General features: G+C 39.6%; 2 protein-coding genes across 2 annotated transcripts; both read right to left on the bottom strand.

The window, feature by feature from the left end:
• Nucleotides 1–93: 93 nt before the first annotated feature.
• Nucleotides 94–4,436, bottom strand: LOC139109457 (F-box-like/WD repeat-containing protein TBL1XR1). Its single transcript, XM_070668543.1, has 6 exons — nt 4,218–4,436; nt 3,630–3,917; nt 2,682–3,031; nt 2,272–2,616; nt 1,800–2,168; nt 94–1,723 (listed from the first exon to the last, which is right to left on the bottom strand). The coding sequence occupies exons 1-6, from the start codon at nt 4,285–4,287 to the stop codon at nt 1,592–1,594; spliced, it is 1,554 nt and encodes a 517-aa protein (XP_070524644.1). The 5' UTR covers nt 4,288–4,436; the 3' UTR covers nt 94–1,591.
• Nucleotides 4,437–4,589: 153 nt separating this feature from the next.
• On the bottom strand, nt 4,590–13,987 carry LOC139109454 (gamma-aminobutyric acid receptor subunit alpha-6). The gene is made up of 10 exons (XM_070668531.1): nt 9,521–13,987; nt 9,074–9,141; nt 8,596–8,816; nt 8,130–8,212; nt 6,815–7,014; nt 6,636–6,723; nt 6,241–6,401; nt 6,001–6,177; nt 5,566–5,714; nt 4,590–5,421 (listed from the first exon to the last, which is right to left on the bottom strand). The coding sequence occupies exons 1-10, from the start codon at nt 9,765–9,767 to the stop codon at nt 5,196–5,198; spliced, it is 1,620 nt and encodes a 539-aa protein (XP_070524632.1). The 5' UTR covers nt 9,768–13,987; the 3' UTR covers nt 4,590–5,195.
• Nucleotides 13,988–14,459: the final 472 nt, after the last annotated feature.

The following is a 14,459-nucleotide window of genomic DNA, read 5'->3' as shown; positions in this document are numbered from 1 at the left end:
TTGTCGCTACGTTTTCTAAGAGTAATAAAAAAACATAGTGATATTATGATGAATAATATGTCGTAAATTAATTTTTTAATTATAATCACGGTCTTTCCTTAAAAAAGTTTATTATTTTTTTTATTTATTTGTCGATGTTTGCATGTTATTTAATACTATCACAGTTACAAATCTAATTGTGTGTAATTATAGTTACAATGGAAGTATACATAGTACACTGCAACCATTATTAATGCATAAAGATAGAAAAAACATTTCATATTTCTTTGTAAATATATAGCTTGTTAACGTTTATGCTGTACAATGTTAGTATCATGATTAAAAATATTCCTAATGTACATTTCTCATTATCTTATTTTTCGTTAAAAAAATTAAGGGATTAATATACAAAAAAAATTTTTTTTATAGTGAAAATGCGCGTTTTATTAAATAATTTTATTAGATTGCCGCCTATAATTTTATAAACAACTTAATAGTGTATTTATGTATAAGTAGTTCATAAATATATTTAAAAAAAAAAACTCAAATAACTGATAAATGGTAATGAAGTAAATGATTATGATTTATTATGTGATTAAAAATTATTGAATATTTTACGAATTCTTAATCATAAAACTTTGTGTTTAAATAGATGAACCACACAAATTCACATTAAACGTACAGCACGAATAAGAAGTGTCATTTCCTACAAGTTTTCGGTCGTTGTATCTAAATTCAGTAGTAAATTTTTTATACTCTGTAAGGTTTTTTAAAAAATTGAAGTTAAAAGTGCTAAAAATGCAATATTATACGAAAATTTCGCTCCTGGATCGAGATTCAACAAAAATTTACAAGAAACGACACATTTCATCCATCCATGTTGCTTTTAATGTCAATCTGCATAATTAAACTTGAAATTATTAAAATAAAAAATACATATATATTTTTTTTTAAATAGTAAAAGGATGTTACACACCCTATTATTTATTATGCTTTTTTTTAAAGTTATATATGAAAAATTCTGTTTTAAATTGCGTTTAGATTTCCTCCTTCTCCCTTCCCTTCATTTAAAGGCTGATCTACATTTATCGTAATACTTTAATCGGAAATAGTAAAAAAAATTTGTTGTTCTACATAAATTACAATAGATCCTAACCTGTATCGCACTTCACCAATGACGAAATGGAATGTTAAGGATTATAATTCTCAATGATTCGTATAGTTCAGTCGTAACGTTCGGTACGTAAATGTTATCATTAATATGAGTTAATGTTTATGACGACTTTATTGCAATGGCTGCATTCAGGTGAGAAAATTAATATAATCAGATTTTATTTTATCCATATCTGGATCTAAGTGTAATATACAATTATAATTTTATAAAATATTTAGGAATTACTAAGCGTGCATTGTTTTCTCCGTTGAACACAGCCAATTAGCACAATAAACATGATTGTAAAGGACTTATAATAGATATTACACACTTAAATGTAGATCAGTCGTAATAAAAAAAATTAAGATACAATTTAAAAAAAAAATTAAAACGTCAGTAAATGTTACAAAATCGTAACAAATTTCTCCATCGGTAATACGTTCTAAGACAGAATTATAATTATAGTTTACGAAGATCGAGAACGAATACACTACCATCGGATGCTGACGCGCCGACTTTGTCACCACGACTATTCCAACAGACTTCGAAAATACCACCTGTACCTTTGTAACTGTGTACCAACTGACCGCTCTGTACGAATTAAGAGAAAATATTGTTTAACTCGGTTCAATATTTTAAAAACAAAATTACAAAATACAATACTTACTTGTGTAGACCATATATGAACACATTTATCAAAACTACCACTAGCGAGGAATTTTCCATCGGGACTGAATGCTACGCTGTAGACTGGCTCGGTGTGTTTGGTGAGCGTGTGAATGCATACGCCTCTTTCAACATCCCATAATCTAACGGTGGAATCAAACGATGCACTGGCCAATGTTAAATTCATATTTGGATTGTGTGTCCCTGGGCCTGTCGGTGACCATTTAATTGTATAGATTTCTTTACTGTGTGCTTGCAAATCGTGAACCCATGTGTCCTGTTTCATAGACCAGATTTTGAGACTCATGTCGTCCGAACAACTGGCCAATAGGTTTCCTTGTGGATCCCATTTAATTGCATTAACTTCGTTCTGCAAAAATAAAAAAAAAAATAAAAAAACAGAAAATTAATGAAAATGCTCTTGATTATATTATAATAAATTTATCGGTCGTATATGTCGTTATTATACTCACAGTGTGTCCTTGAAAGCTTTTGATAGGCTTATCAACGTTGAGTTTGCACACATGTATACACTGGTCTGTAGAACAACTAGCGAATGACGTGTTTGTTTGCCAGTCGACATCTAAAGCAGGTGCGCAATGAAAGCTGAATTGCTGAGTGCACTGTCCGCTTTCAGCATCCCAAATAATCGTCGTTTTGTCAACTCCTGCGCTCAAAATATAATTGCCACGTTTATTCCATTTCAATGCAAAAATCGGACCTTTGTGTTGACCCAATGTAGATGCTAATCGACCATCTGTTGTCCAAATTCGTGCATATCCGTCGTAACTCCCCGTCGCAAGCAACGTACCGTCACACTGTAAAGATATAAATTGCGTGTTTTCATTGGTCAGCCTTCACATAAAATGTATAATTTTCGTACCTTCCAATCTAACGATGTAACGTCTTTATTGCTGGGCACTTCGGTGCCACCTTTTTGAATGCAGTGACGCAAAACGAGTTGATTAGGTGCTTGCGAATTGTCCGACATATCCCAAATGCGAGCGGTACTGTCACCCGAGCCGGAAGCTAATAAATCGGTCGTCGGATTCCAAGCACAGATAAACACCTCCGACTCGTGGCCGCGTAATTTTGTGGCTTTACTGGCTGGGATCTCGACAGTACTAGCATTGGAGCCTGCATTCGCACCTGTTGCCGGCTCATCTACTTCCATCTCTGTTCCCCGATCTCCACCTCGGTCATTATTATTTACACCTTCGTTGGATGTAATAACTAAGACAAAAAAAAACAAATATTTTGATTAATTTATATGAATTTCTTATAGCATTTATTTGTTTAAAAAATTGTTTATTACTAGTTCACAAACTCATAAATTACACATAAATTACATAAGTTATTAAACACGTTTATTACAAACACATATATTTAAACATATAAATTATCTCAATATTTTAATTATTTATTTAAAAAACTGTTTGCCACTAGTTTGAAGACATATTTATAATGAGCCATAATTTGTTCCTTCCGCTTGCATTTAGAAAAAAAAAAAATACTTTTTCATCAAAGAAAAAAAAGGATATTTTTTTATCTTTGCATTTGACAGAAGTGACAAGCTGTAGCTTTCAAAATGACCGCAATCTATGGCTGTTCCAATTTAATCTACCTGAGTTTTAAGGAGGTCTAAAGAAAAACTTAAACTTCTTAAGACCAGGGTGTATCAGGTTTTCAGCAACGCATCTTATTTTTTACTTAGTTTTAATTGTTAGTATAACCAATTTATTTTATAACTAGATATCATATGTATAGTGTTTATAAATATACAGAATTAAAATATCTTTAAACTGTAACACAAACATGTATAATAATTTACCTTCTTCGCCGTTGGTATCCTGACCCTCAGTCTTCACCTGTTGTTTCTGCTGATTAATTTGATTCTGTCGCGTTGCAACAATGTCTGGCATAACTGCATCAATAAGGGACAATGATTCCACCATTCTTTGTTCTGTACCATCCTCGCCTATCATTATCTCTGCCTCTGTGTACTGCAGTCCCTTCTGAATAATGGACAGCAGTGCTGCCGGCGGCACAAGCGCTCCATTAATGTTGCTCTGTGATATATGGCTCTCTATCCCAAATGTATATGCGGAATGTTGAAAACCTATATTGGTGGGTAATTTAAATACAATAAGCAAATTAAAATAAGACAAATTGTTACGCCCATACAACGTCAAATCCAGGCAAAATCACAAGTGCTGTGTTGACAAACAAACTTCATAAAAAAACTCGATAGCTCGGTTCGGCTATTGAATTGCAGAGGGTTTCGAATAAAAAACTGGTCTCTCTTTGCGGCCACTGAGACATGCCGGAATTGCTTGGATTCTTGTTGCGCGAGCCTAACGGGTAGAGAACGCAGCATACCCGTTGCGGTAATTTTGAGGTTAGGTGCGAAAAAACTTACCGGATTCTTGCAGGTATCGGTAGACCAAGAAGTTGACTTCATCGCTGGAGAAGCTCATCGTGCCTAACATTCACGGTACTAGCACAGCATATTTACGAGGAGTTACCGAGTTGGAGAGGAACCGTTCCTCGAGGTCGGCCGCGCCCGGTCCGCGTGAGGAACACCGAACCTCGCCGAGTCGGGTATAAGCCTAGTCTCGCTCACAACAGCGACGGGCCGCCGCTAGTTTTGCCGCGTGAAACCAAACCCGTTTCGCTTCGCGTGCGTAAACTGCGTAAAGGTCAGTGTCACGAGAGGAGGGGGGAGAGGGAGGAAGAGACAAGCGCCGGCGAAAGACAAGTTACCGGCTAGGGATCCTTCAGACTATAGCCAAGACTAGCCAATTCGTCACTTGAGTATCAGCGAGCTCTGATTCGCTGGAGCACTAAACACTAATGGGCGCGTTCAGCGAGCGCGCCACGATGGCGGCATTTCGGTAGAACTAAAAAAATTTTCAAGTCTACCCATCTCGAGTCTTTTTTATCCGAGAAATGCCGCTGCGATCGAACGAATGTGGTTTAACTTTGACGAATTTCGCTTTACCTGTAAATTCAAGACAGTTAATAAATCGACGACAGATCGAATCGTGAGTATGACTATTTTATTTAGTATATTTCAAACTTAGTTTCAACGGAGTTACGGATGTATGAAGGAACTTTAAATACAATTAATGTCTGACTGTATATTTAACTTATAAATTTATATAAATATTTAATTTAAAGGAGTGAGAGGTGCTTGAAGTATCGTGTGAAATGCATACATTCGTAGTTCATTGCTAAAAATCATTAAACGTTTTTCTTTAATATAGAAGTCATAGAAAAAGCTGTTTAAATAAATAAATGTTAAGAATATTAAAAAAAAGCCTATAAATTCTAACGTTTAAAAATTAGTCTGGATTAATTGACCCAGAATTCCACGTAAAGGCTAATAATTGCTTTGTTAATGAGATATCGGCGTTATTGATCCGATTGGTGGATCCTGCCACTTGAATTCTTCTTGATAGGTAACGTAGACCACCCAGTAACAGAGATTAAGCAGGCCGAACGACGCGGGGAAGACGATCCTTGCTACCCTGTCGATGTGGGACACGCTATTTATGTGCCTTCTCGACATCCGGTCGCCGCATTTCCGATAGTTGCTGGCCGCTTCGCGTTGCCGTCGACGTCTACCATTTCAGAAATTAACTTCAGGCTTGGCAGGTAAGTGATTTTTATAATATTAATTACCACACGTTTCTCTTTACGGCCTTTTACGGCGTGGAAAATGTTGCGGAAGCTTCATTCGTTTTCTCATGAACGCAATAATTTACCTGAAAGCATCGTCGCCCGCTAAACAATAAAGGAACTGTCGCCACATCGGTAGAATAAGCTCGGTTTGCGTCTGCCTCTCCATCGTCGACGGCTTCGAGGAAACTGCGACCGTGATGGATTGGCAGGAATCTCGTTCGTACGTCACGTCCTGCCGAAAAGTAGAACTCGAAATAATATTTCACGAAAGAAACTCTGGAGGAAATCCATTTTCGAATTTGCCAAACTAATTTTCGGTTCATTATGGAAAATTAATTTGCATATATTTTTTCAAGACGGCTATATACTAGAAAATATCCAAAGTGGTAAAAATATTTCAGGAGCATTTTTAGTATATTCTTCTTTTTTTTTTAATTTCTGCGAAAACTTTCGAGATATTTTTGGTATCTTTGGACAATTTCGTAACGAGAGTAGTTTCACAAAAATATCAAACTAACGCTGTATAGAACGGACATCAAGGAGCCGCGCTTTCTGGCACTCGTGTCGATGATCTCCGGATGCACGGCTTGGGGGCTGCAGGAAATCATCCGAAACGTATCCTCGATCTCCTCGCTCCCGATGCCCTTCCACTCCTCCCATTCGTCGTCGTCCAGAGGAATTTCGCCGCTGCCGACCTAAAAAAATTAATCGGAATTAGATCAAACGTCAAGGTCCGGCGCGATCACCGGCGGTATCACCTTCGTGAAGTAATGAACGCCCGCGAACTCGAGGAGGGTGGCGATGCAGTAACCGAAGCTCATCAGTAGAAACCAATCCAAAGCGGTGGCGTATCTAACTTTCGGCAAATCCGTTCTGGAATCGAGGCTTATCGTCGATAGTGTCAAGACGGTGGTGATACCTGGCAAATTTATGATACAGCGTTATCCGCGGCGCCGGGTTTTCCATTTAGATGCCGCAGACGCCCGGGCGCTTAGGGCCCACGGGCTTTACACGCCTCGTAAAAGGAGGAAAAATGATAAAAGACGGTAAAAAGTATATAAGGAATTTTTTTTCGCGGCGGGGGAGGGGGGGGATACATTATGTTCACGAAAAATAGGAGACAAAGCGGCAGAAGAAATGTTAAAGGTGATACCTAAACCCACTCGATCGCTCGTTGCCTCGCGGTGGATCCAGAAGGACACCCAGCTGAGCACGACTATCAAAACGCACGGTACATAAACCTGCGGACGTGAGATCTTCCCGTTGCGTTTCATCAGAGAAAACAAAAAGCGGTTCTATAATAAATTGCGCTGCTTATTTGTGCGAGCTCACCTGAATGAGAAAGTATCCGGTGTGGCGTTGCAGATTGAAGGATACCTGGAGCACCGAGAACTCGCCCTCGCGGCGTACAAACGTGAGGTTTCTGTATGGCGAGCCCATCAAATCGAACTGCGAGAGCGCCATTCCGGGCACGAAGTTCACCGATAAACCCTCCTGCCATTCGTAAACCAGGTACCCCGACGTGTACGCGTCTAACAAACAAAGAACGTATTAGCAACAATGAGAAAAATCATCTTTTAAGATGTATTTATCTGGTGAAATGTCGGTGAGAAGAATCTTCGAAAGAAGCCTTAAATCCGCCAATTTATCTTCTAATTATCAATCTTCAGACGTTTGGTAAGGAACATTTGAGAGAGACCGATAAAAAGGTAGCACCCCAACAACGTCTCTTCATCTCAAAAATATCGTGTCGTAAATTTTATAAATGCCACGTCGAGCGGAAATTAAATGATTCGCTGAACTGAAAGTGCATACCTTTTCCTTATCAAACGTATTTATTCCTCATCGATTCCGACAAATCCGGAAATTTGTCAGCGCGCGTTCGCCGTGCTCGTCCTCGTTATCACGTCTTGCCCAGATTGTGTATTTCTCTGGGCGAATCCAAGTATTAACGACCGATCTGGAATCGCGCGTCCCGATTCGTAAAGAACTTCCGTCATTCCCGGCGCGCTGATGATAATAAATTTCGACGTTACGCCGTATCGAGAGCTATGACGAAAAATGTTATGGCGAGTGGCAAAAGCCACCGGGCACCGTAAAGCCGAGATGTAAAAGAAACGTAAAAGAATATCGAATTTATTGCGATCATAATTTCGGCACGGACGATCGCCGCGGAATAATATTGGTGGACGTGATACACGCCGAGGAACAGCATAACGTATCACGCGAGGGCATACGAATGAAGTATTATTTGTCCTGGTTTTCCTTATGAATTACAGCTCTAGCGGCTTGAGTCTCACTTGATCCGCGAAGCGTGGAAATATTGCGCTTCCACGTGATTTGTGAACGTTTCAGCGCAAGAGCGAAAAGGACCTCGGCCTGTTAATTAAAAATGAATGTGAAACACGGTATTATCTTTTATTCCGCGTCATTTCATGAAAAGCAGAGCACGCACGAATTAATATAAATGCGACTTAAGAGATAATAAAAATAAAAATTGTAGAAATAGAAATTTTTTTTCCTGCTTCGCTGAACAAAATATAATCTTAGCGTTTTTATCGCTTCAAAAATTAATTTTTTTTTTATTTTACATTACTTGTCTCTTTGGAGCACAATTACTACGTGATTAAAAAAAATTGGTACGTACAGCTTCCCATTATCAGCGGGCAAGACTGCCGATCCATGGGGAAATTTCTCAGCTCCATGGGACACTTGGCTTTAATGGTGAGCCTGCGTTGTAAAACATTAGAAGCAATCGTGACTAAAAATTAATATTACGAAATATTAAAAAATCCCTCTTTCAATTTTATATTATCTTCTTATCGTGCACCGTGCATGAATAAGCTTTCTGAAGATTCGGAAAGATTCAGAGTGACAAAAATACCATGTTTTCGTACAATATTTCAAGATGGAATATACATATATTACCAGCACAGGAATTTAATTTCTCATATCGCGTCGATAGTATATAATATATATATATATATATGTTTTTTTTTTTTTTTTTTTGACAAAAATTGACGAGAACGTGTAAAAGAAGAGACTATCTCGCGGGTATCGGGGAAATCGGATTCGATTTGCCACACAGTGCGTAAATTCACGCACGAACAAACCTCATGGAGTACAATATATCGCCGTCCTGGGAGATCCTTAGCAATTTGTTCGGAACAGTGATCGTGTGCACGTAACTGTGCTTGCCGTTGTAGAAGTAAGTATCTGGACGCCAAATCCTCTCAAGCATCTTAATACTCAGACTGAGGGACTTGATTGGGCCCAAAAAGCTCAGGCGCGAGTCGCGCCACGATTGCCGGAAATAGCAGTCCATCGAGTAATCCTGACGAAGAAAGAGATAAAGATTTATTCGAACTTGAAAGCTTTTAAGCGAGAATTAAATGGAAATTTGTTGATGAGCAATAGCAGACGTAAGCTAATAAACGACCAAGTTAATTATGCACTAAAGATGATGACGCAAGAGTGAAATCAGATTAAATCGTAGATAATTATTGTTTTCAAGTGATTGATACGATACAAAAATAAAAGAGGAAGAATTAAATTTACTGGCACTTTTCCGAAAAGTTTTTCGAGCCTCACCATATCGAGTTCAGACACCGGGCCCATACTTCTGATTAGAATATTGGTTTTCACCACTGTGGGTACACCTGAAAAAAAAATAAATTACGGAATAAATATATCGCGGATTCGTCGATTTATGAAGTTGTCAATAACACCGCGAGAAATTCGGAACAGCTTTTCAAAAAGAAGAAGGGAATACTAATATAATGGACGACCGTCAAAGTTCAAATAATTAATTAGGGGATATGTGCTCGAGCATACGTCGTGTTAATTATAATTTAATCATAAAAGAATATATTATTTAATAAATTCTTAATTTTCAATATCGCAACAAATCGTTGCCGTTAATTCGGCATTGTCGCCTAGAGCTCTTTTTTCCATAATTTTTGGGAATTAATCCAATAATCCGAGAAAATTCGTCAATTCGCAATCAAGTCTGCAAAGGCGATCTTTCGGTTTCCTTACCTTTGCCGTGCGTGGGTAACTGGCTATTTTCGTAATTCATCAGCAAGTTCTCGAGGACCATGGTTATATTCTTCGAGACGACGTCGTTCACCGTGGCTCTCGGCATCCTTCTGCTGCCGGCCGTCGACGTCGATCCCGACGGTGACGTCGCGAGGTCCGCCTTGGTCTCGAACGCGTAATAATGGCACTTGTACGCGGTGAGGACGAGAACGACGAAACTACGTAACGTAGAAACATTCCCGTTCATTTCACCGGCGATAAATCCTGCGCGATACACGCCTGGAAATCCAGGCGACGTGACTCGCGGAAAGGCTGGATATTTCTTAAACGAAAGTTTAATTCGCAGCTTGAAAGCGCGAGCGGCTTGTTGCGGAACAATCGCGGTCTCGAATGCCTCGCTAATTATTAATAAAATTACTTACACGCAGTTTGACGACTTCAAGAGAACCCGGCGAGCGGGGGCCGGATGGGCACCGAGCCGTTTAATGCGCCGGCAGTAAGAGGTTTTAGCGACAATAGTACGGCAAATCGCCGACTCGAGAAGTCATGCAAATTATCAGCGAACTCGATACAAGCTGCGCGCATAATTGAATCTTACAGTAAAATCGCGAAACTGACGGCTAAACACATTTAGCCGCTACTTTTAACGCAATTGAAGCTACGCCGCTGCATAGTAATTGCGCGCGAATAAATTCGAGAACGAAAATGGCGATAAGATTCGAAGTAATGTCTCTTTTGCGGCGGATAAATAGATTGGGGGAAAAAAAATTGCGGCGCGATGGAAAATCATAAGTAGGACGGCGATAGGTTCCTCGCTGGGCGCCTGTCAAATTACATTCCATATTGTGAATGGATCCTAAATGTCGATAATTGAAATTCATTAAGTATTTAACGAACATGAGTGCACTTCATAAATGTGCGAATGGGATTGTTCACCGCAGACGTTCTATTTCGGTTTTAAAGTCGACGCTTCGTTTTACGAAAAGAGAGAGGGAGACGCATTTCAATCCGTATCGATCACTTCGTGCTAAGCCTTAAAAAAAAAAAAAAAAGGCCAGTTAATATCGCCGCTAGATCCCGAGTTTCAAATTTTTACAACGCTTTTGTCGCAATCGGGGACGATTAAGCGTTTACCAAATTTAGCCGATTTAATTTTGCGCATTTTTCAAATTGATTTATTTAGTTTCGTAAAACGTGACGACGTGTGCGAAGGTACTGTCTTCTATTTACAAGCTTATTTTTAATTAAAATAGGCTATTTTCTTTTATTTTTTCTTTTTTACATCTCGCTCGTTACGTTGAGAGAGAATCGTCGCGTTTCGAAAAGATACGGCTTGGTATTCGGATCCCTGCTTCCTCAGGGTGGTGTAACGTGACATAATAATGACGTTAGCGTTACAAAGATGTTACAAGGAGTTATCTGGGACACACCGCGCTCTCCCTCAGCTCTTATGTCCACATTCCCTGTCGCCCTTCCGACACAGCCACCGCGAAATAGCATCGCCCGCGTGCCAGAACTTTGTTCCAGAGCCAAGGGATCGGAAGGGCTATCCGCTACCGATAAACCGCAGCTCGCGACACACGCGCGATCCGCTCGCTAATCATACGTGCAACGAGATCCCGCCGCTCTCACGACGTTCCCCGAGATCTTCCGCAAATTGCGCGAGGATTTATAAATTTCATTTAATAATTTGGGTAGCGAGAAATTAGTGACATTATTATACGTTATATTATTTTTAAATCTACTATTTAATTTAATTAATTTTATTTTTATTCGTCATTGAATAATATTATTGGCTTAGCTTCGCTGAGATCCGTGAAAATGTATTTCATTTTCGGTTACTTCTTGGATCTGTCGTCTGACCGTTGACGTCGACCCTCCGTTTTACTTTTAATTCCCGCCGCGGAGTGTTGTAACGTATAATAAAGTCGCGAAGGAGGTAAACGACGAGCGTCGTTCGGAGTTCGATTCGAGGCGAAGCCCAGTATCGCGGTACGAAGGAAAAGTGGCGGCGAGTGCCTCTTCTCACTCGCCGATTCAGCAGCTGCCGCGAGGTCCACGAGGGTCCGCTTCACGTTTCGAGAGAACGTTACGGGCTCCGCTACATCGTAATCTCGTGAGATCGTATGCGCATTTTGCAAGCCCGATTTTCGGGCCGTTTGAGGCGGCCCTCGAGTGGGCCGTGCAAGGTCTCAAGTGATCGGCGCACTGCGTCTCGCCGTTGCACGTAGACTGGCAACATCGACGAGCCGTTTTGTGCAAAATCGAGTACGACTTTACCTCGAAAGGGCAATACCAACGAGATAAAATAACTATTACTGCGAAATAATTATCAAAGTCAATTGGCGAAACTATTTCAACCCCTTACGGCGATCGATCGACGTAAAATAAAACATTATCGAACTTTCCTGTAAAACACTCGTGAGTTGAAAAAATGTTGAAATTGTGAAATAAAAAGAGAATTATTTTTTTCTTTTTTTTTAACGATCTAGTTAATAAATTTGTCTGCTGTAAAATAAAATTAACAATATAGCCGCAGGAGGAAATGTGGCGTTTCGAACTGGCAATATTTTTTTTATAAATTATCTAAGGACGAAGATTCCTGCCTGTTCATCGCGATAATCATTCAAGACTTACAATTGTTGTCTGGCCGAAATGACGCGGCGGGGAAGGACTTTAAAACCGAGTACCTCGCGAAAGTACGCGTCTCTTTGTTCCTGATACTCTTGACGTTTTCGCGAATAACGATTCCCGCTGGAGGCACGCCCGATTAAATTCAAAGGATAATTACATCTGCTTTGGAAGCCGCCTCGGAATCTGTTCTTGAAATATTTACAGGCTCTTACGAGCTGCGCAATCCACGCGTATACCAATAATTGCTTAAGATGCGTCTTTGAGTTTCATGCGTCAGAAGCGCCGCTTTGATGTACAGCGATTGAAATTATTCATTATTTCAAAACGTATGCAAAGCGCCCGCGAATGCGTATAAAACAGGGGGGGAGGGGAAAGGGTGTTGCATCAAACAACGCCGACCTGAATAACAATCAACGACGTTGCAATTCTTCCCCGAATCGAGGCGAAGGTATTCGAGAGCGCGCAGCTTCTTTTTGCACACGTTATTCGAATGCTTGAAATAAAATAAGATGGATTCGAATTAACAATAAAATTATTACAAACGTAGTAACAAAGACGGAAAGGATTACAATTATTTTTTTTATCGATAGCGTCGTAGTCGTGTCAAATTAAACGCCCGTTTACACTCAGTTATATGTATATATATTTTTTTTATGTAACTGCGAATTGCACCAGCTAAAAAGCGCGAATTAAGGGTGTTCCGGTTCCGGTTGTTCCAACTTTTAGGCAGTTTTACCTGTCAGGTAATCATATGTCTATCTTCATCTTTCTTCCTAAGTAGATAAAGATAGACATATGATTACCTGACAAGTAAGTCTGCCAGGAAGTTGGAACAACCGGCCCTAAGTCAAGTATAACAAAGATTTAATAATAAAAAAAAAAAATCCTCGCACATATTTTAAATTTTAATTAATTAAACTCGACACATTTACAGCCGAATTTAAATAACACCTTAAAGAACACTTAATATTTATTAAATATTCAATCTAATGGCATTAAGCACTGTAAAAAAAAAAGAAAAAAAAAACATTCTAATAATACTAAATTAAAATAAATACCAAATAGTACAAATCGCGGATGAACTAAACGCGGGACGGTGAAAGCCTTGCAGTTTATCAACCGGTCTCTTTGTCACGGCAATTAATTAATTTACTCACAGCGGCAGCTGGCTCAGTTTCATCCTGTTGCGTCGGGGATCAAAGATACGTTTGTCGAATCGACGAGTTTAATCGCCACGAGGTGCGACGGACCATTGCGGCGGCCGCGTGGTTCTTCATGCCACGAACCCCCCTAAGACGCCAGCTTGCAAGCACCGCGATGCGCAAGTCCCGAAATCACGCCGTGTATCCCTACATTTGCGTTTAATCCTTTAACACCTCGCGTAGTTGCAAAATGACAAATCGACGATTCGTAACAGCCGCAGGTGTAAAAATGGAAGCGAGTATACCGCCCCTCGCATCTCGCGCGGTATCTTTGATGATTAATCTCGCCGGAGCGTTTAAAATCGTTGCCGAGAAGCTTTGATCGCCTTTGACAACGCGAGAACAGTCGGGGCTTTGAATTATATATGAATTATACCTCTAATCAACGAGACGTCGCGCGACGGATTTCCTCCTTGACGAGATCACATCGAAGTACTTGGTGCAATCATTTTAAACCTGCGTTAATTAGCAGGTGTCTAAGCGCGCGTGCCTTTAATCGCGCGTCGGCTAGATTTCGCGTACGTTTAAGTGTGGAATTTACTTCGTCAAGTTCGGAGCGACAGCAGGGTCTAAATAAACTGATTTTAATATGATGCAAATAATTCAAAATTAATATTTTAATAAATTCTTAATAATAATTAAGTTTTATCTTTTTATTTTATTTTTAATCTTTTTTTTTTTTAGATACGCATTTACTAAGACGGTGGATAACATATTTTTTATTAATATCTCGTCGTATATGCAGCTTGAAAAATTTGAAAAAGTCTTTCGATTTGAAAACGGCTCGGAGTACGGTCTCGTGATTTCTCGCTTGCATTTCTCCGCGGACATCTCAAAACTGATCGCGCATTTTCCAGGGACGCTAGAACGTCGAGATGATTTCCGACCACCGACGGCGTTGCCGACAGTAAAGTTCTTATCATCCCTGAAAGGTAAGTGAACCCATCCTGCCGGCGGAGGGTGTTTATCGATTGTAAATCTAACCACCATTACGAGACGCCGGTTATAGATTTTATACGCAAAGTGCATATAGATTTATGCATGTAGATTCTCCGAGATGAAAATATTTAACTAGCCCTCTCGAGTCTTAGTAGTTCTCAAGT

The sequence above is a fragment of the Cardiocondyla obscurior genome, linkage group LG17 (assembly GCF_019399895.1).
Source record: "Cardiocondyla obscurior isolate alpha-2009 linkage group LG17, Cobs3.1, whole genome shotgun sequence".
Classification (NCBI taxonomy): Eukaryota; Metazoa; Arthropoda; class Insecta; order Hymenoptera; family Formicidae; genus Cardiocondyla; species Cardiocondyla obscurior.
The sequence above is the reverse complement of the archived record's forward strand: the minus strand, read 5'-3'. Positions and strand labels throughout refer to the sequence as shown.

Coding starts and splice junctions, on each gene's coding strand:
- LOC139109457 (XM_070668543.1), bottom strand. CDS start 4,287: ATGTTAGGCACGATGAGCTTCTCCAGCGATGAAGTCAACTTCTTGGTC. Junction 2,617..2,681: donor TTACATCGTTAGATTGGAAG/GTACGAAAATTA, acceptor ATATCTTTACAG/TGTGACGGTACGTTGCTTGC. Junction 2,169..2,271: donor AAAGCTTTCAAGGACACACT/GTGAGTATAATA, acceptor TTATTTTTGCAG/AACGAAGTTAATGCAATTAA.
- LOC139109454 (XM_070668531.1), bottom strand. CDS start 9,767: ATGAACGGGAATGTTTCTACGTTACGTAGTTTCGTCGTTCTCGTCCTC. Junction 6,724..6,814: donor CCGGATACTTTCTCATTCAG/GTGAGCTCGCAC, acceptor TCACGTCCGCAG/GTTTATGTACCGTGCGTTTT. Junction 6,402..6,635: donor GAGCGATCGAGTGGGTTTAG/GTATCACCTTTA, acceptor TAAATTTGCCAG/GTATCACCACCGTCTTGACA.